The sequence below is a fragment of the Cupressus sempervirens genome, chromosome 7 (genome assembly GCF_028749045.1).
Source record: "Cupressus sempervirens isolate cs-2001-9-10 chromosome 7, ASM2874904v1, whole genome shotgun sequence".
Classification (NCBI taxonomy): domain Eukaryota; kingdom Viridiplantae; phylum Streptophyta; class Pinopsida; order Cupressales; family Cupressaceae; genus Cupressus; species Cupressus sempervirens.
The window spans coordinates 610,390,426-610,415,769 of NC_143124.1; the positions used below are offsets into that span (position 1 = coordinate 610,390,426).

At 37.7% G+C, this 25,344-nt stretch overlaps 1 protein-coding gene across 3 annotated transcripts; it reads left to right on the plus strand.

Moving 5' to 3' along the window:
* The first annotated feature begins 2,467 nt into the window (after positions 1-2,467).
* Positions 2,468-13,704, plus strand: LOC149548199 (pentatricopeptide repeat-containing protein At3g13880-like). 3 transcript variants are annotated; one of them, XM_089792246.1, is made up of 4 exons: positions 2,468-5,920; positions 11,251-11,303; positions 12,950-13,085; positions 13,407-13,704. In XM_089792246.1, the coding sequence occupies exon 1, from the start codon at positions 2,778-2,780 to the stop codon at positions 5,052-5,054; it is 2,277 nt and encodes a 758-aa protein (XP_089648372.1). In that variant the 5' UTR covers positions 2,468-2,777; the 3' UTR covers positions 5,055-5,920; positions 11,251-11,303; positions 12,950-13,085; positions 13,407-13,704. The 3 variants fall into 3 exon arrangements, with proteins under 3 accessions (XP_089648372.1, XP_089648373.1, XP_089648371.1); XM_089792247.1 differs by lacking the exon at positions 11,251-11,303 and having other exon boundaries at positions 2,659-4,338; positions 4,507-5,920; XM_089792245.1 differs by lacking the exon at positions 11,251-11,303 and having other exon boundaries at positions 2,659-5,920.
* Positions 13,705-25,344: the final 11,640 nt, after the last annotated feature.

The following is a 25,344-nucleotide window of genomic DNA, read 5'->3' on the forward strand; positions in this document are numbered from 1 at the left end:
GATTTCTCTTCATGGGGTTATTGTGGACTTGATAAAGGATTTCATTTCGAAAATCACTAGTCTTCCCACGAAGGGTATGGAGTTCAAAAAGGAAACCAGTATATCTAATGTCGCTATCAAAAAGTTTCCCAAGAAAGAAGAGGAGGAAAAGAAACTGGTAAAGGAAGGGGATTTCTACGAGCTGGATAAAATCAAGGAAATCTGGAAAGATGTTTTATCTTGCGTCTGTGAGTACTTTATTTTGGATGGTAGGTCGAAAAGGGTTCACAAATTTTACTTTATTTTTCTGAACCATTTCAGGTATATAGATAGGTTATCATTTCCCTTTTATTTGAATAATTTGTTGCTTAATAGCCTCAATTCCCATAGGAAAAAAGATAGTAGATATGTACTTCATGAAGGTCTTATATTGTTAATTGAGGATTATTGCAGAAAGAATGCAGTGAAAAATTTGCCCATGTAGGGTAAGAAGAGGAAATCTTTTGGGCAAGAGGCTCTGGATAAAATGAGTGCTAAAAAAACAAAAAGCCATAATGTGAAAATTGAGGAGGTTCATAGTGAGAACACTGACACTAGGTCAATGTCAAACTTAGAGGAGCTTGAGAAGAAAATGAAAAAGAAAACTAATGAGAAGGGTAAAAAGAAGGAAATTGAGGTTGAAGATATTCTGAAGGTTAACAAGGATGCCACGAAAGAAGAGAGAAAATAAGAAGAGGAGGGTGAGATGGAGACTGGTGATCTTAGCTCCAACTTTGATGGGTATTCTGGAAGTTGGGGATCTTCTTTGGCTAAACATGATGGGGAAAGTAGTAATGATGGGTCCCTGAAAAATGGAGATCAAGACTCATTCTAAATCTTAGGGTCCTACTACAAATAAAAACATCACTACTCAAGGTCAAGGGCCTACCCAGATGGAGACTCAAGAGGTGAAGCTCTTGGGTGACTCCGAAAAGGTAACATCTGATGATAAAAATTCCCTTGTGAATGTTTTAATATGATTTAGTCATTTAATTAAGTAATATATTTAATTAGAGTATTTTATAATTCATTTGTAAACATATGTGATCATAATTGATTGGATTAAATGAATATCATTTGGATACTCAATAACCATAAGTGTATTCTTATTTGTACATTCATAAATTGTGATCATTATTATATTCAAGTATTAACAATCACATTACTTGATACATGTTTTAATTGATTGATGAAATATTTTTATCAATTTGGGCTCATGACAATGATTCTTCTAGAAAGTCGTAGTTTGGGTTGCCAACATAAATAATCTTTTTCAATGGATGCTCAATATTCTAAACTTTTTGAGCTCCTATCATCTCAGAGAAGATTGGTTAGTTTGGTCCATTAATAACCCCAAAAAATATGCACTTGTAACAGTCAAGTATGGTAGGGGTGCAGTTGCATCTATCAATATGAGTATAGTCAATGATTATAAAAATCTCTTACATCAAGTCGGTAGATGTAAAACGAGTCAAATGGCTAACAATATATAATGAATGCAATTCATTAATGTTAGTCTAATTTAAACCCCACGGAAATTGGTAAAGATCTAATGAAAAAATAGAAAATAATGAAATAAATTTAATTTAAAAATAAAATCTTTCTAAACTTATAGAAATGCAAAAATGTGAATCTTTGTGACTATCAATAGCTCAAAATTGACTAGTTAGACAAGGGTCTCATAAAGAGAGTTCAAGCTCTATTAAAAAAAAAGTCTTACAAAAATTTTGAATAAAAAAAATATATTAAAAATTACCTCACTACAAATTAGAGTAAATAATTTAGAAACAAAAATTGACTCATTTTTATCGAAAGGAAAATTTAAGCTGCATTACAAAATTAATGTTTAGAAAGAAAGAAAGAAAGAATTTTTAATGACATCCATGAGACTAACGGTCTAAGGGGCCAACATAGGACCCCTTAATCAGTCTGTTGAGATTTCTCCAAGCTGTCCCTTTTGTTATGATCTACATAAGTAAGATGACCCCCTTGCAGAATCTTGGCCCTTCGAAGAGCTTTTCTATGATGCCCACTTTTAAAGTGTCATTGTGCTAATTACAAATATCATTGTATGCGGTGCAATCTTTTACATAGTGCCATTCTGTTTCCACCACTCCCTTGTTGCAAAATCTTCAAATTTTGTCCTCCCACTCTTCCTTAGGGACCATCTATCGTCTCACATCTAAGATGGTGTGATCTAGAGCTCAATTAAGACAATTAAGATTTACGTCTTTTCTTTAATCTCAACGTCTAAATACTCTTTGTCGTTATGTTCCCATGTGGAGTTAAATTCTTTGACATAATAGACATTTTTTTCTACTTGACTGATTTGTCCACATGGCAGATCTGATTTTTTCTACTACCCATTTTTAAATTTGTAAGTTATGACACTTCAGTTTAGGACACTCTTGATAGACAATGTTCCATTTGTTGAACCCTTGGTTGTTTTGTTTCTTCCATGTCTTCTTCTGAGAGTCAAGCTCCTCGTCGACCGTCATCCTAGACCGACCAGCAATGTGCACCCTTTCACCCAGTTTTAAAGAGAGCTCAACGACACAGTACTCGTATATGCCTCCCGGAAGATCAGAAAAGCAGCATTTACAGTGCTTGATGAATGACTATTCTCCTTAAAGCATTTAAATTTATGAGTTTGCAACAACGAAACCCTAACGCTCAGCAATTTTGTAGTGCTCTGCCGATTAAAGTGTGACAAGAAAAGCTGACCGAGGAGCACTTGATCTTGATGGCATTGGCAATTCATGCATTCAATCATGTATCGCTTGAATCTCACCTCTCTTGCGAACTCTGTAACAGCTGTTCTGAAGAGCCAAAAATACGTGCATATTGTCTACATTGCAATTTTTGGAACCGATATACAGTCATTGTCTTTTGGGTATCACAGTAGCTGTGCAAGGATTGGAGATTATTTTGAGGAAGATTCAATGGAGAATGAGCAGCCCAAAAAACGCCACTCTTTCATTACTGAACAGGTTAGTAATTCGTGCAGAAATGGTTCACTTCCTGTGGATTCTAATACATATTCTTGTCTGCTGCAAGAGTGTGCCAAATCAAAAGCACTGCAAGGGGGTCAGAAGATTCACACTCACATGATCAAGACAGGGTTCGAGCCTTGTGTTTTTCACCAGACGAATCTTGTCAATATGTATGCCAAATGTGGGAGTTTAGATGATGCGCGACAAGTGCTTGACAAAATACCTAAACCAGATATAGTTTCATGGAATTCATTAATTTCAGGGTATGCCCAATATGGGCATTACGAGGATGTTCAGAAACAATTTTGGCAAATGCGTGAGTTGGGAATGAATGTGGATCACTTCACATTTGCTACCATGTTGAGCGTATGCGCCAAGCTTGGTGACCTGAGACAGGGAAAGAAGATCCATACCCACATAATTAGAACCGGTTTCCGATCTCAGCTTTTTATATCCAATGCACTGGTTGCTATGTATGCTAAGTGTGGAAGGCTATCAGAAGCCCACATTGTGTTTGATGAAGCTTCTGAACGAGATGGAGTTTCTTGGAATGCACTGATTACAGGATATGCTCAAAATGGGCATGATGCGGAGACCCTAAAACTTTTTGGCCAAATGCAACAAGTGGGTTTGAAACCAACAATTTTCACATTTGGTAGCATTCTCAAGGCGTGTGGTGATGGTGGGAGTCAAGAACGTGGGAAAGTAATCCATGCTCATATAATTAAAACTGGATTTGAAACAGATGTATTTGTTGGATCAGCTATAGTTGACATGTATGGTAAATGTGGCGCTATAGATGACGCGCTTAAAGTGTTCCACAAAATGCCTGCGAGAAACGTAGCTACGTATAATGTAATTATTGCCGGTATTATCCAGATAGCAGATATCGAGTCAAGTCCAAAATACGGGGACGACGCAGTTAACGTGTTTATCCAAATGCAGCGGATTGGGATGAAGCCTAACCATTTTACCTTTACCAGTATCCTTGGAGCTTGCAGCCGCCTAGTGTTTCTTGAAAATGGCAAGCAAGTCCATGCCCACATCATAAAGGGTAACCTTGAATCGAATGAATTTGTGGGAAGTGCTCTCGTTGACATGTATGCTAAATGTGGAGCGGTAACAGATGCGTGGAAATGGTTCAGCAAAATGCCAAAGCCAGATATTATCTCTTGGACGGCCATGATCTCAGGACATGCACAGAATGGACAATGCGAAGAAGCCCTGGAACTCTTTTGCAAAATAATAAGGGAGGGCGTGAAGCCGGATGATTTGATTCTATGTACTGTTCTGAGTGCGTCTGCCATCCTAGCAGGTCAAGAACAAGGTAGACAAATCCATGCCTATAGTATCAAAACTGGATATGAAGCACATCTCGTTATAGGAAACGCCCTCATTGACATGTATAGCAAATGTGGTAGCATAGATGATGCAGATACTTTCTTTGGTACAATGTTCAAGCGAGATGTAGTGTCATGGAGTGTGCTGATTGCAGGATATGCTCAGCATGGACGTGGGAAAGAAGCTCTACAATTTTTTGCTCAAATGCAAGAAGAAGGAATCAAACCTAACCACATCACCTTTGTTGGCGTTCTATCTGCTTGTAGCCATGTTGGTCTAGTGGATGAAGGTTATCGATACTTTAATTCTATGATTAGAGATCACGGCATTGAACCAAAAGTAGAGCACTGTGCCTGTATTGTTGATCTTCTTAGTCGTGCTGGGCATCTGGTGGAAGCAGAGCGCTTCATAAATGAAATGGGAGTTGAATCCAGTGCAGTAGTGTGGCGTACATTGCTTTCAGCCAGCAGGGTCCATGGAAATTTGGATCTGGGTAAGCGCGCTGCAGAACACATTATTGAGCTTGAACCTCACACTTCTGGCACGTATGTTTTGCTTTCAAATATCTATGCCTCGGTTGGCAGGTTGGATGATGCAAGAAAAGTAAGAAATATGATGAGAGATAGGGGACTTAAAAAGCAGCCAGGACTAAGTTGGATTGAAGTCAACAACATTGTTAATTGTTTTACTGTAAGAGTATAGAAGATCTTACTTGTGAATAGAAAGAATATGCAACATTTGAGAGATTGATGAAACAAATCAAAGCAGCAAGCCTGACACAATCTTTGCTCTACATTAGTCGAGCAGGAGTGAAACGGAAGCGTGCGACCACTACAGTGAAATTTGGAAATTGCTTTTGGTTTAATTAGCACCCTGCTTGGAATGCCTGTCAAAGATTTTAAGAAATTCTCTCCAGGAGGAGGCATAATACTGCTACAAATTTCATATTCAATATCTTTGGGTTAGAAAGTACTTTGAGAAATGACATCATTTCCTTCATTTCAAGGATGGGTTGGGTTCTTGCAAAGGAGGCAATAAAACCAAACACTTGATAGCCAAAGGATCATATTCTATTTGTTCCTTGTATTCTTATACAACCTTTCTGTTTGTAAAGAATGCAAACAAGTACTACAAATACTACAAGGTATGAGAAAATGGGTGCTCCTGCAGGTAAAATTGCTGAATACTAGTTTTGGAGGGGGAAGAAAACACGTAATCAAGCTAAGCAATTGTAAGCACGAAAAACACCAAGGATAAGGTTCCAAGGACACAAAGGACTTCCATAAAGAGGCTGTTAGGAAAAACTAATCATGCCAGATTGATGGTCAGATTATAAGTGCCATGCTGTTGGATCCTGGACACTTGCAGGGGTGGAGTGGTGTGTTTTATGAAGCTCAACTATTGAGCTACACTACAATGCTATCCAATCTGCTCTGCACTTGTTGTATAATGACATAGAGAATGTGTTACAATAGGTGGAGGTCTACTTCAACTGTTTACTTGACCACTTGCATGCCCTAAAGAACCGTCAGGAACATCTGCATGGGGCTTTAGAAGAAGTCATGAAGGTAATTAAGTTATTATTTCTCCTGAATCTAGAATTGATGTTTCTGGTTTTTAGGATGACGATTTAGTTGACCTAGTGAAAATCACTTAAACAGATAATTAGGAAATGTTTGGTAAATCCAGAGGTGTTTATTGGGCTTAAGTGAGGCCTATGTAATTTGTGTTGCCTCGCAACATGCTATGTTTGGTTTTACAATGGTAACACTGAGTTAATATCTATGAGGGGGCCACTGTAACTTGCCCTTTCCTAGGTTTTTATTGTTCCAAATCGTTTAATTGTCTATCTGTCCTTTTTGTTGCTTCTTTTATGGTCTGGATGGTTAGTTATCTGTAAACTCCTTGTTTTGAATCACTTAGGGCCTGTTTGTTTCGTGGAATTGGACTGGAATTAGAATAGTGATAACCCAGTTTTGTCAAATTCACCGTTTGGATCGAAAATGATAAAGTGGAATTAGGATTGTGGAATTCTAATTTTGCCCCAAAATGACGTTACCACACTTCCATCCAGATAGGTGGAATTGGGAATTGAATTCCAGGTTTAACTTATTGAAGATTGGAATGAAACTAAAATGGATAAATTTTTCAAGTCCGGTGTACATGGTTGGGTAGTCTCACATTAAATGATGAAGTCTGCAAGATGGGATGACTATGTTCATTTCATTTTTTGTCTAGGGTTTGCGTCTGTGCCAACATAGATAAATACATCGTCAATGAATGAGATTCCTCTCTTTGTTTTATAAAAGACAGTGACCTCGTGTTGGATGGAGCCAGGATCCCATTTGGATATCTAACACCAAAGGCCTCAACGTTAAGGGAGCCCTATTTCTTGACACAGGAAACCTGGTGTTGCGGAGCGATTCTGAACAAGTGGTTTGGAAAAGCTTTGACATTCCCACGGATATGCTCCTTCTAGAGCAGACATTCAAAAGGAGTAGTAATATTACATTAAGAATGGAATTGGGCAATTATAAATCTGGCTACTAGGGCTTCTACTTCAATGATGAGAATTATTTGGGTCTCATCTATGAAGGTTTGAATCCATCCTACAAGTATTGTCCACCACATCTGAATACTTTTGAGTAGCGTGAAATTGTGACATGAACATAAAATTTGCATGAGCTTGGTGTGTGATCAATGGCTGTGTGTTCTTTTGGGATCCAATTTTTTTGTGGGATGCAATGTTGCACTCTTTAGTTTGTGTCAAATTGTGACTGTGATGCAGAATTCGGCCTTTAAGGACAAGCTTTTGTAAATTCCACTTTCAATTCCACAAACCAAACGTAGAAGATGTGTCTTCCCACTCATCTTCCAGGTGAACCAAATGGGGCCAACTAGTTTCCCAAAACCCAATTTTGATGAACAAAACCTGATTTTGACAAATTTTGAATATGAAACAAAACCTAGTTTTTCTAATTCCACTAACCAAACGGGCCCTTAGAATTTTAAGATTCACAAGGATACTGATTTTATATAAAGATCGTTACTGATGTTGCTTGTGAACTGAGCAAGCAATACTTAGAAATGCATAAAATAAATAAGTAGGCAGAAACATGCATCAGAAAGAACAAAAGAGACAAAAGATTTGATTTCGGAGTTCACCAGACTCTGGCTATGTCTCCGGATCTACGAACTTGCAAGATTGATGCCATTATTAAGATGTAAAACTCTCACATCACTATGGTCTTCCATGGAGTTACAAATTTATTTCTGCTTCTACACTGCAATGATAAGAACTTGCTAGCAACATGTTCCTGCCTAGCTCCTTCCTCACTTTTTACAATGCTAAGCAATAAATTTGCAACTCTATCCTACACAAGGATACGTAGGCATCAAACCTTACAATTGACTTGAAAGTCATGAAAATTCTCACAAAGAAGCTACTACTAAGATTTTTATCTCTCCATTTTTCTCACAAGAGACCACTTAGCTCATAAAACTCTCAGTAACTCTCACTCCAAACACTTTGCTAAGAGAAAAGAAACTCTCCAAGAGTTTTTTACAAAGAATGAGAATACATAAGAATTTTCTACAAGATTCTCCTTTGCGGCATTACGAAGACTTCTCCAAGTCTCCTTCCACACTAATTGCCTTTACAAAGGAAATAATCCCCTTTTATACAATTTTACATGCCAAATTAAAAGTCTAACCATAATATTTTCAATATTTCCCATATCTCCTATTTTAACCCCTTTTGCTAATTAAATCCATTTAATTTTCCACCATGTAATTTAAGGTGTTTGTTTCAACTCCTATCCTTATTTGAGTAAGGATGGCAGGCTAGGTAGTAGAGTAAATAAGATTTAGTCTGCCCATATCCCTAGAAATGTGCACGGCGCAATGGCAAGGCTTCCTTTTGGAAGGTCGGTGGTCAGGGTTCAACCCCCCACCAGCCTCATTTTCCAACATATGCGGCATAGATAAGGTTAAGTATAACTATGCAGCTATTAATAGCTAACAGTAAACACGTTGAATGGTGTAGCGGTAACGACAAAAGACTTGGTGTATGGTGGTCATTGGTTCAAACCCCACCAACAACATTTTTAAATAGAAACCAAATTGCCTATTTCCAAGGTGCCATGTGGCACTCTCTGGTGGTGCTACGTGGCACATCATTATTTGATGATGATAATGCGATGTGTCCTTCAATGATTGGAAAACATTAACCAATATGTCACATCATCACCTATGCGATGTGGCAAGCACTGATTGGTTGAATATGACATGTCACCTACTATGCTACGTCACAAGCTGTCTGGGATATTGATGATGACATCATGCTGATGTCATCATTACTTGCCTTTTTCCTCCAACTTCAAATGAGCATTACTTCCACATACGATCTCCGTTTTCGACGAAACGAACATTGTTGGAAAGCTCTCAACGAGCTCTTTAATTTGAGACCGATATTGAACACTTTTGGGATGATGAATTTTTCACCTTTTTTTAATTAAGTCAACCCCTGGTTCACTAGTTTGATCCGAACTTTGACCAAACATATCTCGAGCAAACGAACTCCTTTCGACACGCTCCAAGTTGTGTCGGGAACATTTCACCGTGCTCTACACATTGATGCCAATCCTTGGGGATTCTAGGTGGGTTGAATTTTTGAGGTCTTCAAGATCCACTTGGATCAGTTAGGAAAGTTCTTAAGTTTTGAACAGGTCAATTTATAAATTGTAGAGGGTTTTGGTCTTACTGTGGCAGAATGTTTGTGGTCAATGAAGGTTCGTGTTTCATGGCTTGTGTTGGATCCTAACAACTTGTGAGGGTGGATTAATGTATTTGACAAATCTCAACCATTGAGGATCGCTACAATGGTATCCAATGTAGTTGGCACATAGCTGTTGCACAATGACATGGAGGATGTGTTACACTTGGTGGATTTTTACTTCAGCTGTCTCTTAGATCACTTGCATACCCGTAAGAGAAAGTTAGGAACATCTGTAGTGAACTTTAGAAGAAGTCAGGAAGGTACTTAAGGTTTTTCTCCTTAAGCTAAAATTGACGATTCTGGTTATTGCTAAGATGAGGATATAGTTGATCTGGTGGAAATCACATCGACAAAGAATTAGGAATTATGTTAAGTTGCTGAATGCGCCCCCCTGACCCTACATGTGGATTCGGATGTGGATGCGGATGTCAGGGATGCACCCAGGATCCGTATCACACATATCCGTGTGCATCTAAGGGGTGTGGATGTGCACCTTGGGAACATTCACGTGTGTAGTGACTAGAAAAGTGACTTTTAGTCACTTAAAAACACATTTTTTAATGCTTTTAAATTTTTTTTGCCTTCAAACCTTAAACAGCCTAATATGAGGCCATTCATTGTTAAAACTTAAAACATTTCATTTTCTTTGCGATTGGGTTCAACGAATCTTGAACTTGCGTCAGCAATAGATGATGATTTTTTTGATAATTCTTTTGATGATTGATGCATCATCATATCATGAACTCCATTTTGTAATTGTAAGGATTTTCTAATTTTCATTGGAATCGTGAACAGTAGACATATATGATATGGCTTATTTTATATTTGTGAACTATCGATTGGCGTTTGGTATTGATCAATGTTGAATTATCAAACTATTGAATGATTTGATTTTGTCAATTTCTTGCATTCTTTTTGTATATATATATATATAGATAGATAGATAGATGCACCCAAAACCTCAAAATTTTGTTTCCACGTATTCACATAGTGGGTTCTTGCACATGCATCCGCATCCACTCCCAAACCGGTAACTTAGGAATTATGTAGTACTAGTAAATCTAGAGGTATTTTTTGGACTTCAACAAGATCTGTGTAATTTGCCATGGTTTGGTTTTGCAATGGTAACACTGAGTTAATATCTATGATGGAACTGCTGTAACTTGCCCTCTCCTAGGTATTTCTTGTTTCATAACGCGAATTGTCTATTTGCCCTTTTTGTCGCTAAACCTGCTGTCTGGATGGTGAGGAAAGTTCTTAAGCTTTGAACTGGTCATTATATAAATTGCAGAGGGTTTTTGGTGAATGAAGATTATGTTCCATGGTTCACCTGTCAGCTATGAATATAAGTGGTTACTTAATTATGGTAGCTTAATTTTTTGGCATTAATTTGTGGTTCCCACATCTATTTTTGAGTGGGCTGTGTTCTGGCTACGGCTAATAATCTTTCGAGTATGGTATGATGTGGGTTTTGGGCTGTGGGTCTGGCTTTAGCCAGTTCGATTATTGTATTCGGATAAATAATTTTTTATTTAGATGGATCAGGTGAGCACAATGCTATCTGCAATCTGGGCTTCAATGAACAATCTTTTCTGGCCCATGGTTGCCTAATCCTTATTCTTAGTTATCAGATTCATATCCTGGAGGTGCAAACAGGGTCTGGATATGGTGTGGTCCGGATGCACCCTCCAGATGTGGTCCAAATGCTTCCTAGGTGAGCATACAGGACTGGATTGTGGATGCATTGAGATGCACATCCTGGCGCCTCCACAGGCTGGTCTCAAAAAAAATGACTTAAAAAATCATTGGGAAGTGTTTTTTTTGGGTCAGTGATGAAGTATCATAATATCAAATAATTAAGTTGTATGATTTTGTATAGTTCTTTGATTATTTGTACACATAGTATACACACACACACAAGTACCCAAACCCCCAAAATTTATTTTGCATGTATCTGTACCCGTAACAGTAACTTTGAATATTTACTATGCATTTATATATGAATTTTACTTTAAGCATGATCTTTTAAATGCCCTTTTGAAAATACATGAGATGCTCTTTTAAGAAGAATCAACCTTGATTTATAATATAGTTTAAGCAGTTTCTTTACTGTGATGGCAGATGACAGTGGAGAGGTGATATGGATGTCGACAGTAGTTAATGATATGAGAGAGGTGACGGTGACTATTCTTGTGTAAATTTCCTATAAAAAATATTATCAGACAGTGTACACGTGTTCAGATCTGTATGAAATAAATCTATGCCTTTTACATTTTTTTGCACTTATAGGGAATGCTACAGTAGAGTTCTCTTCTGTTGGCTTTTCTTAATTTAAAATTTTCATTTTTTAAAGCATAGATGGTCTAGGTTAAGCCAAGGCAAAACCTTGATGCATCCACAGGGTACACAGAATATGGTCATCCCAAATGCATAGTGACTTCTGCTCCCACCACCTCTCCCATCTGATGTGTTGAGAGGGCTGAAACTTACAGAACCCAGGAACATATCTGTTAATGACTATTTTAAATTTATCATGTAGTAGGATGATTTGTTTTCTTGTTTAAAGCTATTGGTATGGCTGTTTAATTTAGGAACCAGAAATATAAAGTTGCAACAAATTCAATGCAAATTTAATCAAAACAATCAGAGAACACCATAAATTATCTTGGGAAAACCCTTCTCACCGAGGAAAACAATCCAGCCCACCAAAGATAGATCCTTTATTCAAAATTTCAGAATCAGTTACAAAACTAGAGCTTGTGATTGAATCCTTCACAATCGATCAATCAGTGAGTCTGAAGAATTCTTTTATCAGATTTCTAAGCTTCAGGTATATATCTCAGAAATATATAAAACATTTGAAAATGTCTTTCACAAAATGCTCAATGATCAATAAAATTGGTCACAGGTATCACATACAGAATAGAACACAATATCCCTGTACTTAGAGTTCTCTTCATGTCATAATAACGATAATAATAAGCAGCTCCTGATACATCAATAACAAAACTGACTCTCCACACACAATACAAATTAAAAATGGTAATTGCCAATACATACTAAGGCAGTACAAGAGAATGCAGTTACATAATCAACCAGCATATTTAGTAAATGAACTGACTCCTGCAAGGAAGAAAAGAAGATGGAGATATATGAATTGATGCATATATGAGGAAAAACTGTTTACTTTATAATCATACACACAATACAATCATTAATCCAGCAAACACATGCTGATGAGACCAATAGCATTTGATACAAACTGCCAGCGAGGATATAGAATATGCATGAAGCCTAAAGGATGCCAAGTTGGAAATATAGCCAGCATGGCAGAAAGACAGTCCTGAGTCATATAAGAAAAGTGCCATGACAAAAACGCTTCCAGTGAACATAGAAAATAATAACTGAAAGGTTTGAACCAGTGTAACACGAGGATGCGCACCCAACCGTAAACCCCCCTGAACCAGGTGTTGGGACATCCCCAGGCCAGATACCCGACACACCTGAGCAATTCCACCACCACTGCAGTGCTGCCTCATTGCCACTGCACCCATCCCCATCCCTGTATGGTACTCGGGTACTTGGGGGTGGGGGGATGGTACTTGGGGACTGCCCAGGTGTCCCTTGACCACACCTCGGATGTGGCAGGGTGCAGCCAGTTTTGGGTGCCAAAAAAGTTAAGAAAAAAAAGGCTTTTAAAATTTTTTTGTTTCTATTTTAGCCGTAACCTACATGGGTCCCATATAGGACCCTCCAAGTCTTCAAAAGCCATTCATACTTCATTTGGCATTCACATATGACATTTCTATTGTTGCAACAGGTAAGAGAAAAGTGAGAAGAAGAGTTTGGGAGAGTGAGAAGAAGTGTTTGAGAGAGCTTGGAGAGTGATTGCAATATCTCTCGGAGGAAGAGGAGCAAGAAGATTCAATTTTGCAAGTGATATCAGTGAGCACAAGGTAGGTTTTTAATTTTTTTTAGTTTTCCTTTGTTTTGCATTCTAGTTTATTGCAATTTTTTTCAAAAACTACATGTTCAAATTTGTTATTAGAAATTTAGAATGCAATTATTCTTTTGTTGTTGGAATTTCAATTTTGAATGCATAATGATTATGGCATTATGCTGAAAATAGTAAAATACTAAATAGTTTTTGGTTATTAAGTTTTGAGTTTGTAACTTATGCTGAAGCTTTTCAATTTGACAATTTCTAAACTAGGCTGAAAGTAGTTTTTTTTTCAATTTACTAATTAGGCTGAAATCTATGATTTTGTGAAATGCAGTGTGTAAATGGCCTTTAGTCAAAGTGCAGAAGACATGGATGTGCATGAGAAAAGTCAAAATGTTAGTTTATCTGAGTATGATCCTGAGCATGAGGCTGATCCAGAGGAAGAATCCAAACCTCCTTTTGTTGCAGCAGGACCAGCTTCTATTGATTGCCCCTCTGATAATTGGGCATAACTTGCTAGGGTTCCTTTTGATCTCAAATCCCCTCTAAAACAATGTGCTATCAGAATGTCACTTCCTATAGCCTCAGGTGGTGTTACACATAAATAGAAATGCAAATTTTGTGGTGCAAAATGCTATGGCAGCATTACAAGAGTTAATTTACACCTCTTTTTCACACCTTTTTTGGACTAGATATGGTTGGAATCCTTGCAAGTTCATTACAGATGCTAAAAATGTTTAAGTACATAATTGAAATAAACAAATTGTGGGGGGTTCCTGATGATACTGCAGTTCCAGTGCCTAAATCTTTGGCTGGTAGGCAACATGTTCAGGCTATTGAGCAGTTACAGGGGCAGCGACATACTTCTACACGTATCTTGCATTAGAGAGCTGGGAAATATTCAGAATCTGCTTCCATTCCTTCATCCATTCATGGTTCAGGAGGGGCAGCAGCAAGGGGAAAAAGAAGGCAGGAAGTTCTAGCAGAAGTAACTCCATTGCTGATTTGTTTAATTTGCAAGTAAAGGAGCAGCTAGAGGATGCCATTGGTGAGTTCTTGTTTGCCAATGAGATTGCATTACATTTTACTTGATCTCCCTACTATAAGATGATGATGTCCATGGTGGCAAGGGACGAAGGGCCATCATTTGTGCCACCTGTTGAGTACAAGTTGAGAACCAAAATCTTGGATAGGCAGTATAAGAAGGTTGGGGTTTTGATGGAGCTGATTAAGGCATGTTGGATGAAGTCGGGTTGGAACATTATTGTGGATGGGTGGACGGACATTAGACTAGTCCACTTATCAACATCATAGTCACATGCGTTGAGGGCCCATGCTTTTTGAAGGCAGTGATTGTTCAGGAATTTTCAATTTCACATCCTTAGGGACACCACTGAGGAGGTTGGACCACAAAATGTGGTCCAAGTGGTGATAAATGCTACACATATGTGCAAAGCTGCAAGGCAGCTTATTGAGGCAACCTGTAGACATATTTGGTGGACTCTATGTGTGCATGCCATGGATAATGCACTCAAAGACATGGGAAATATCGACTAGATAAGACATATGGTTAATGATGGTAGATAGGTGCAGATGCTTATTTGCAATCATCATATTTCACATGCACTATTCAGGGGCTTTGTGAAGGAGATCCTGAAACCAGTTGAGACTAGATATGCCTCATATTACATTTTCTTGGAGAGAATGCTTGAGTTGTAGGAGCTACTGCAACTTATGGTTATGATACAGGAATGGAATGGGTGGGCTAAGTCCAAAACAGAGCAGGGGAAGAGGTTGAAGGAGACAGTGAAGAGTGACCAGTTTTGGGCTGATGCAAAGTACATATTCACCATTATTTCTCTAGTTCTTGAGGCTATTAGATATGGTGATGGAGATTCACCTACCCTTGGAGAGGTTTATGAGTGCATTGATTCCATGCTTGGCCAGATGAAAGTTGTTGTGCGTGAGAGGGACCCCACTCTAGCATTCTATACTGAACACATTGAGCCTATGATCCACCATAGGTGGGAGAATCTGAACACTCCTTTGCACATGGCTGCCTTATCATTGAATCCTAAGTGCTTCATTCCTAGGCCTAGTAGAGTTGCACCACTTTAGGATGATGAGGTGAAGGCTGGGTTCTTCCGATGCATTGGCAAGATGTTTGATGATGAGAACGCTACCCAAATTCGCTCAAAGTGGACAAAATTCGCCACTCTTATAGGTAATTCAAATAGTAAATTCAATATTCATTACTATTAGTATCTAGAGATTAGTAACATTACAAATTTTTTAATTAGTTAATAAATTTACCCTTGGGTATGTTTATGAGACATTACATTATGTAAAAACTTATCATGTTCTAGTATACTAAGATTTGGCCAAAATGGATCTTAGAACTATGGCACATGAGCATCTTGTATTGTGGTGGAAATGCCATGGCTCAGAGGGCAAATATTACCATACTAGCCACTCGATTCCTTTCTCAGGTTTGTAGTTCCTCATCTTTATAACATATTCAAGTTTTCTAATTTTTGGATTCTCACAATGACCATTTGCTTGCTATTCCAGGTTTCTAGTTCCTCAACTTCAAAGAGGAATCGGTCTACATACAACTTCATCCACTCTCTTAAGAGGAACATACTTACCTTGAAGAAAACGAAGAAGCTAGTTTCTGTACACATTGCATTGTGTATCACAAGTCGCAAGACACATGGGTCCAAAGAGAGCTCAACAACATGATGGGATGTAGACCCAGAGGATCAACTCAAGTTGATGAGGATGAGGTTGCAACAAAAGTTGATGGAGAGCTAGTTGGCATTCCTTTGACAACTCTGGATGAGGAGGCCAAGTATATTGAGTCTTGTAGTTCTATCGATGAGGACTTTGGCATTGGGGATGATTAGTCATTAGAGATCTCCCATTGAGACATTTTGTCATTTTGATGTGTTGCTAATTTTAGATTTTGACATTGTTACATTTGTAGAACTTTGTAGTACAAAGTTTGTACTCACTTTGAGTTTGATATTGATCATGATTCATTATATCATGCCATGGTACTCTCGTTATTCAGTTATTGTAATCATGATCATCTTTAGACTTTATGATACATAATATTTATTGTATATTTGATTACCATGTTTTTATGTTGAATGTTGAATGGTTCTTGTTCGTTTTGCAATTTTGCTATGTACAAACTTCAAATGTATTGTATTTGGTGTGTTATATTGAAACATCTTCTTCATAATTAGCATTTTGAGTTATGTATAGTATGCAACCCCCCCTGCTATTGTTGTCTTGAAATTGAGGTCCTTTTTTTTTCCCTCATACACGTCTTGTCGTCCCCCTGCGTTGGTGTTACACTGTTTTGAACACATAAATAAATGAATACACATATACAGCTGAATGGCACCTTAACGCAAAACAACACCAAACATCAAGTAATGATTCTGAGATTCAACAACAAAAGAAAGGCTTGAAGATTTGTATTGCAGCTATAACTCAACACTCCCTCTTAGCAAGAGAGATCTTCAATATGTCATAACATGTCAAGTGCACATAATTGCAGCCAAAAATTATGTCAACAAAAATTCTCATCATAGATTTTCTCAACAAAACATTATTATCTTAGCATAAATACTCACCATAGCTACTCCTAGAGGGTGAATAAGAAAAAATCAACAAATTAACTCCTAGAGGGTGAATAAGAAAAAACAACAAATTAAGTCATGAATTCACACACATGACTTCCACCATGGCTACTCTTAGAGGGTGGATCCACCATAACTACTTCCAAAGGGTGGAACAAAGGATTTCACTTTGAACTTCTCTCACTTCGAACTCATTAACAAGGGATTTCACCTCAAACTTTTCTCGCAAAGAACTCATTAACAAGGGATTGAACTTCAAGGTTCTATCACAGATAATATCAAAAGGTGGAACAAGGGATTTCACTTCGAGCATCTCTCACAGAGAACTCATTAACAAGGTATTTCACCTCAAACTTTTATCGTAGAGAAGAACTCATTAACCAAGGATTGAACTTCAAACTTCTCTCATAGAGAAGAACTCATTAACAAAGGATTGCACCTCGAACGTTTCCTTCAAAGATATAATAACTCATTTATTGTATGTAAAGAAACACTAAAGCTGAAATTCTCTCCAAACAAGAGCATCATTCTCCACAATACCAAGCTTATCCCAAAAGTAAGTGAAACTTCAGTCTTGGAAGTGGCTTGGTGAGAATGCCCACAATCTGCACCTCTGTAGAAATGTACTTGATCTCAATGGCTTTCCATTGAACCATATCTCTCAAGTAATGGCATTTAATTTTTATGTGTTTGGTTCCATCATGTAAAATTAGATTAAGAGCTTCACACAACTTTAGTTATCACACAATCATTGTAGGTTCCAAAGATTGCCCAAACAAACCTACAAGCAATATTCGAAGCCACACCACTTCTCTTGCAACCACACAAGTTGCAACATATTCTTCTTTAGTTGTACTCTGAGCAACACAATATCATTTTTTGTTGCACCAGGAAATCATGGGTAAACCTAGACTGGAACATCTTGAAGTACTCTTCTTGTCAGGTACACACCTTGTCCAATATGAATAAGAGAACCCTTGCAAGTTCAGCTCTATACATGAAGAATATTATACGCCATATCCCACTCTACCACAAACACATCTCAATATGTGTTTAGCTTCCACAAGGTGAATATCCCTTGGTTCACACATGAGTTGACTCAAGGCATTAATTGCATAACATATACCAAGCCTTGTGTTAACCAAACACATTAAACAACCAATTGATTGCTTGTACATAGTAGGATTTGCTAAATTTGAAAAAGTTTCATCCTTATGTAACTTTTTTGAATTTGATTCCATAGGAGTCACCATAGATTTACACTCTAACATGCCTAATCTCTTCAAAATTTCAATTATATTTTTTCCTTTACTCAATATGATTTATTTGGTCTTTGCCATACCTGAAGCCCAAGGAAATAATGCTAAGAACCAAGATCTTTCATTTCAAATTCAGAAGCTAACTCCTTCGTACATTTGACAATGAGATCATCATCACCAATGAGAAATAAATCATCAACACTTTGTCATCACATACCTTGAAGTATAAATTCTATTTAGCATCATACTTTAAGAGGCCCAAGCTCAAACAATGATCTGTACTCTCATGCCAAGCACACGGTTTTTTTTTAAGGGCCATCCAAAGCCTTTTCAGCCTACATACATGAGAGTCTCTATCATGAATCACAATGCCCTTTGGTTGTTCAATGTATGCTTCCTCTTCATTTATACCATTTAAGATTGTAAAGAAGAGGATAGATTGAAAGATTGTAAAGACTGCCATGACAAACTTCAATCTCATGAGATGATTGGATGTTGGAGTTCTTCTGTGCAAGAGATTTTCCATCAGCAAAAGAAACACGATAGCCCTTGTCTTCTAATGCTGAAGTAGAAATCAGATTCCTCTCAATGCTAGGAACTAAAAGAACATCATTGAAGCGAAGAGGACTTGTGGAATCCCACTGGAAGGAAGTAGAACCAACACCCTTCATAGAATAACTTACATCATTACCAATAATGACTTGAAGATGAGAATCCTTTTCTTTCAAGTTGAAGAGGTGCTCATAGGTACTAGTAATATGACGAGATGCTCCTCTATTGATAAATCAACCATGTATCACTACTAGTAGGAACATTGTTAAAGAGTTTTCAAATAAATAAGAATCCTTCATAATTTTGAGGTACAATCTTTGGCAAAGTGCCCAGATTTGTCACATCTAAAGCACTGGATCTTAGAAAAGTCCCCTTTCTTGGAATTAGGGACTGACTCAAAATTCTTCACTCTAAATCTTTTGAAATTACCTTTCTTTCCTTTTCCTTTTAGAGTGTAGGCTGCAAGTACGTGGTCATCTTAATGATGATTTTTATGTCCATTGCCTCTAACTTCAAGTCTGCACTCTTCTTGAATGCAATCAACTCTCAGTTTTTCAAATTTTGGAAGATCATCTCTCATTGACACCTTGAATGATTGAGTCCCAAGAGTGGGGAAGTCCATTCATAGCAAGCATGACTAAAACTCTATCTACAAATGATTCTCCAATTGCGCTAAGCTTATCTTTTAATTCGATAATCTTCATGAAGTATGAAACTATTGATTCCCATCTAGCCATATTAACATGCAAAAGTTGACATCTCAGAGACAGAGCTCTGTTGGTGTTAATGAATTCACCCAGGTCCTTCAAAGGTTGAAACTGAAACATCTCTTTGGTTGAACTCAACTAGAAATAACAGGAACTAGATGATCCTTAACTGAATCAATCAACTGAATCAATCAAGATCTTCTTTCCTATGCCCTTGTTAATTTTCCATTGATCTTTTTCAGTTTCCTCAGAAGGCTTTGCTACATCATAATTTTTATAGCCATGAAGATCATTCTCTTCAAGGGAAACCACAAATTTTAACTTCCATAAAGAGAAGTTAAAAGAACCATCTAATTTGTCTTTGACCTTTAGATGGTTCACCATTGTCAGTAGCTAAAAACAAATAACTAAAAGTAGAGCAAATAGTACAAGTATAAATTAATGCTTCTAGTTTTGGATTGTTTTCTTAGACCCGCTCTGGTACCATGTTGAATTTAGGAACTAAAAATATAAAGTTGCAACAAATGAATTGCAAAGTTAATCAAAATAATCAAAAAACACTAGAAATTATTTTAGGAAAAACTCTCCTCATTGAGGGAAACAACCCAACCCACCAAAGATAGATCCTTTAATCAAAATCTCAAAATTAATTAAAAATGTAGAGTTTACGATTGTATCCTTCACTGTCGATCAATAAGTAAGTCCAAATAATTTTTTTATTAGATTTCTGAACTTCAGATAAATGTCATAGAAATATATTAAATACTTGAAGACATCTTTGACATAATGCACATGATCAATAAAACTAATCACATGTATCACATACATAACATAACATAATATCTCTGCACATAGAGTTCTCTTCACTATCATAATCTCAATAATAATCAGCTACCAAAACTGACTCTCCACAAATATTACAAATTAAAAATGATAATTGGCAATACATACTAAGGCAATACAAGAGAATGTGATTACAAATGAATGACCACCCACAAGTAAGAATAGAAGATTGAGATATATGAATCAACAGATATATGATGAAAAATTATATACTTCATAATGATATGCATGATACAATCATTAATCCAGTAAACATATGGCGACGAGAGAAATAGCATTCGATACAAATTGCTAGCAAGCATGTAGAATATGCACGAAGCCAAAATGATGCCATTCATAAATATAGCTAGCAAGGGAGAAAGACAATGCCAAGTCATAAAAGGAAAGTGCCATGACAAAAATGCTTCCAACGAACATAGCAAAGAATAACTAAAAGGCTTGAACACTTGAAGAAATGAATACGCATATACAGTTGAACGGTGCCTCAACACATAACAAACTCAAACGTCAAGTAATGATTCTAAGATTTCAACAGCAAAAGAAAGGCTTGATGATCTGTATCGCAGCTATAACTTCAATAATGGTAACTAGGCCAAAACTTGCAGAACTAAGTCATATAGACTTTATACCTATTTAAATTTCTCATTTCTTGTTTAATCAAGAAAGCCATGTAACTCGTTGAACACATTGTTGTACGACAAGTCACTTGTTACCTGAGATTAGACAAACTATCCACACAAGCCTTTAAAATGCAATAACTTTGCAAGATGTTCAATATGACTAAACTTTTTTGTCTCATAATAAACAAAGTTACATGTGTTGAAAAATATCTAGATTTATCTTCCAATAGAAAGTAGTTTCTAGATTAAATTTTCTTTCGTATTTGGCTATATTTTTTTGTTGGATTATATATATCACCGTATTTTCAAAAATTGTGACGCAACAAAATTTGACAAATGAAGCAATTACTTGAATTCATCTATGTTAACCCAAGTTTTTGGGATGGGGAAATGCGTTTCTAGACTTTATTTTTGTTAGAGCAGGGAATCTTCAAATATATTCATGACTTTTAGAATTACATTCACCTTTTTTGGTTGCTGAGTTAACTAAAGCTCACAATCTTTCTTACACTTACTATTACTTACCAATGGGATGATTGTTAATGTGCTAGTTATGAAAAAAAGTGGAGGAGCCAACTCTTCTAATAGTTAGATTGCCTTTTCTAGACTTGTTATGATTTCTTATTGCCTCTCTAGTTAATGTTGTGGTTTCATAATGCACACCCCATTTTGATTAGAACTGGGGACCCCCTATTTTATTTTTCGGCTTTTCAGTACACTAGTCTGGGGTTCGAGTCTTTTCTGGGGTTTCTTTTAGTGTTTTTGGTCAAATCTAGGTCCTGGTTCAAAAACCCAGAGTTCAGATTTCATCATCAGAAGGAGATAAGTCTTTTGCAAAAATGAAAAAAGTGCACCAGCGCACCTCAAAAGGTGCGCTCGTGCACCAAAGTACTAAAAAGAGAGACATTCCCCCTTTCGTGATGCACAACAGTGCACCTATGCACCTGCGCAACACTAAAGGTGCTTGGGGTCCCCCGATCTATGAAACCCAAGGCCCTCTTCTCCTTCCCACTTCCTTCACTTTGTCTTCACTCTGAGCTTCTAAGCACCGCAACACCACACCTTCGAGGTGCACCTCCCCTCCTTCACTCCTACACGAACAAAAACATAAACATGTTAAAAATATCCAAAAGGTACGCAACACCACACCTACCTGAGGGCGCTGCTACACTCCTTTTGTTTCAACAAGAAACTTAGAAAACTTTAACAAACAAAGAAAAACATCCTTCTAAGGTGCGTAGTAGCGCACCTAATTAGGTGCACTACTGCCCACCCTTAAACAAAAAAAATTCTTAAGCATAAAACTCTTTTGCGACTAAACAAGTATAGGGTGCGCATCAGCACACCCCATGAGGTGTGCTGTTGCGCACCCCATCCTTAAACTTTGCTAAATATAATGGCGCACTAGGCACACTTGTCAGGTGCGGCTAGTGCGCCCTTTTTGCACAAAAAGGTCATAAAGTTAGGTTTTTTAATGTTTTTGGGTAGATTAGGGTTTTGGGTTTTGATTGTGTCTATGATAGGGTTTAAGTTAACTGATTTTTTTTGAATTTATGCTAACACATTCTTTTTGTGCAGATTGAATGGCTTCCTCATCGTCCTCCCTTGCTGTGAAGATGGTACCAAAGCCCATAGTATTCAAGTTCCAAGGTATTTTGACCAAGTCATGATCTCAAGATGATTACTTAGAGATCTAGGACACCGAATTGGGTCACACACATTTGGGTGCATTCTTGACATTGTGCAATAAGCCCACAGAAAGATCATCGATGATATCCACTCTTATTCGCTCTGGACTAGTTAATGCAGCATCGCATCCAATTTCAGTGCAGTCCTTCGAATTGGTCATGACACTAGGAGAGAAATATGTTCCCAAAGAAAGGGTTGTGAAGAGCATAACTGGCGAGATCGTCCTAGATCTACGACCCAACGATATAGAGGTGTTCCATCTTCCAAAGGCAGATCAATTTTATCATATTAACTTATCACCAAGCTGAGAGATGGTACTGGGAACATATTGATGAAGCTTCTAAAATCATACAGTCATCATACCTCATCAAGAAGACTCCTCTAGGGCAGAAAGCAGACAGAGTCGACATGACAAGAGGATATATGAAGGAAGATATTGGATATTCGATCATACTCAAGAGCAGAGTCATGGGTTTGCCCGCTTCTAGAGATTTGAACATATGGATGGTCCATTTCATTAAGACTATCAAGATGGTGAAGATGCTGATTGATTGGGCTTCCATTCTCAGCGAGAACTTGGGTGAGCAGTTGGTGACGGTGAAGAATAACAATTTTTTTTACATGACATCATACTTAGTGTACTTGTTATTATCCAAGGCTCTATAAGAAGGGTAGCATGTAGGATGCAAATGAATGGCCCTACATTGTATATCCTCAGCTAGTAAAGAAGAAGCTTCAAGAACATAGCAAGGAGTACATGATAGTAAACGGTGCTTTTATATTCACAATCATCTGGTTCATCGAAGGAGATTATGCGAAGAGGATGCCAGAAGAGGCAACAACTAAGATTTCAGAAGTTGGAGCCTACTACATCCAATACCAAGCATTTACATATTTGAGGGTGGAAGGTACAACTGTCAATCCTAAGAATCTCCCTAGGTATCCTAGTGACAAGCTTATACTATTGGAGATTTCTCAACAACTCTTGTCTGCATACGACAGGGTACAAAGACAACATAAATAACTTGGGTGTGGCCTATTGCTATAGGACTGTTTAGTGTGGATCGGAGACAAGATATTCCATCTTTTGAGTGTGAATGGGATCAACATCCCTTAGAAGAATATGATTCTCCACAACCCTATTTCGATAACATTGGAAGAGTGCAATATCTAGCTGGCAAGACATTCCAACATGAGGATGCAATTGAGGATCACTGGATGAACACAGTGGAGGACTATAATATCCGCATAAGGGATTATTATAGGATGACTCTATATCTGGTAGAAAGTGCTTTGAAGGTGAAGATTCCATTGAAGATTGTGCAACAAGATACAAAGGATTTTCTCGATCCATTGTTCAATAGGGACAAGATTGGTGATAGACCTATTATGAATGCTGAGATTGACAAAGAAGAGAACTCAGATATTAATCACAGGGTGAGGCACGTCATCAAATTGAAAAAGGATTGGATCAAGAGACCTTTCAAACTTGGTCCAATTCCTCAAACAGTGGTCTTTCATGCTCAAGCCCGCCTGGCTAAAGGTCGAGGAGCTAAGGTCACAGTGTCTACATTTATAGTCTAGTCACTAGTGAGACTTGAGATAGTACACCAACTTGATTGACTAGTTGGGTATTATAGGGCTCAAAAGGGTCAAGGGAAGAGGAAGAGAACTCCTCAACGGGTCGAGCTAGAAGAAGTGACTTAGGCACCTCCACAGTAGGGAGAAGAAAATGTACAAGGGTAGGAGAATGTGGAAGCCTCACAAGCTCAAGATGATTCTCAAGTGTCACTAGCTGAACAAGGCCAAGGAGAAGTTGAGATTGAAATACAAGTAGTGCCTTCACAAGAAGTACAAGCCTCCCTCTTTGTGTCTAAGAAAAGAAAAATCAAGACTCTGGTAAAGAGGAGACAAAAGGTCATTAGGAAAGTGATTCCTTTCCCATCAGTCCCCGAGCCTATTCCAGAAGAAGTAGAAGAAGAAGAAGATGATGAGGATGAAGATGATAATATACCTTTGAATAGGAGGACTCGTCTCGCAAGAGCTATAGAGTCGGAAAGGAGAAGAAGCTCCATCATCACACCTCCATACATTCCTGAGAAACCCATTTAGATTACAACATTAGAAGATGAAATGCAACAATGGATAGATGAGGAGGATGTGGAGGGCATTGATGTCTTTCAGATGTCAGATTTTGATTTCATGCCCATGGGTACTGAATTGGTCAAGGATACGATAAGAGACACTCCAACCAATCAACCTCAACAGGAGGATTGGAGTCAACTACCACCCAAACCATAAGGAATCGAGGTAGTTCCATCATCCCCAACACAAGTCACATTTTGTGTAGATAAGGGATTGACTACTCCTCTTCCTCCAAACAATGAAGAAAAACAAGTACAAGAAGGACAAGAGTTAGAGCCACAACAAGTATCCACCACTGAAGTGTCAAAAGAAGGGCAAATAATTGAGCAACCTCAACAAGCTTCCCAAGATACAGAGGTGAGAACTGTGGACTCCACAGATATAGAGACTCTCAGTGTGGATCTCTTACAAAAGGAGAGGACTCCAAAGAGGGGAGATAAGGGAAAAGGCATTGCTGAGCAAACTCTGTCTTCCTCAAAAGGAAAATCCTCAGTACAACATATTCCAAGATGGATGAGAAAAGAAGCAATAAGAAATAAGAAGTAGCAATTCACCACTAAAGAGGAGGATATAATAGAGTTAATTGAAGTTCTAAGGAAACTTGAGTCACCACCAAAGGATGCACAGGCATTAGCCTTTATCATGAGTGATCAGAGCTAGGACTTGTTTGCTCACGTGCTATCCCTCCTCTGCATTCAAACATTGAAGAATTGACTCCATGAGATCATTCGATTAGGGAGGTTATGCTTGGGAAACCTACCTTGGATACTGCTAAGTTGATGGTTACAATAGGGATTAAAGAAGTAT

Excerpts from the sequence above, each read along its gene's own strand:
- LOC149548199 (XM_089792246.1), top strand. The coding sequence starts at position 2,778 with ATGCATTCAATCATGTATCGCTTGAATCTCACCTCTCTTGCGAACTCT.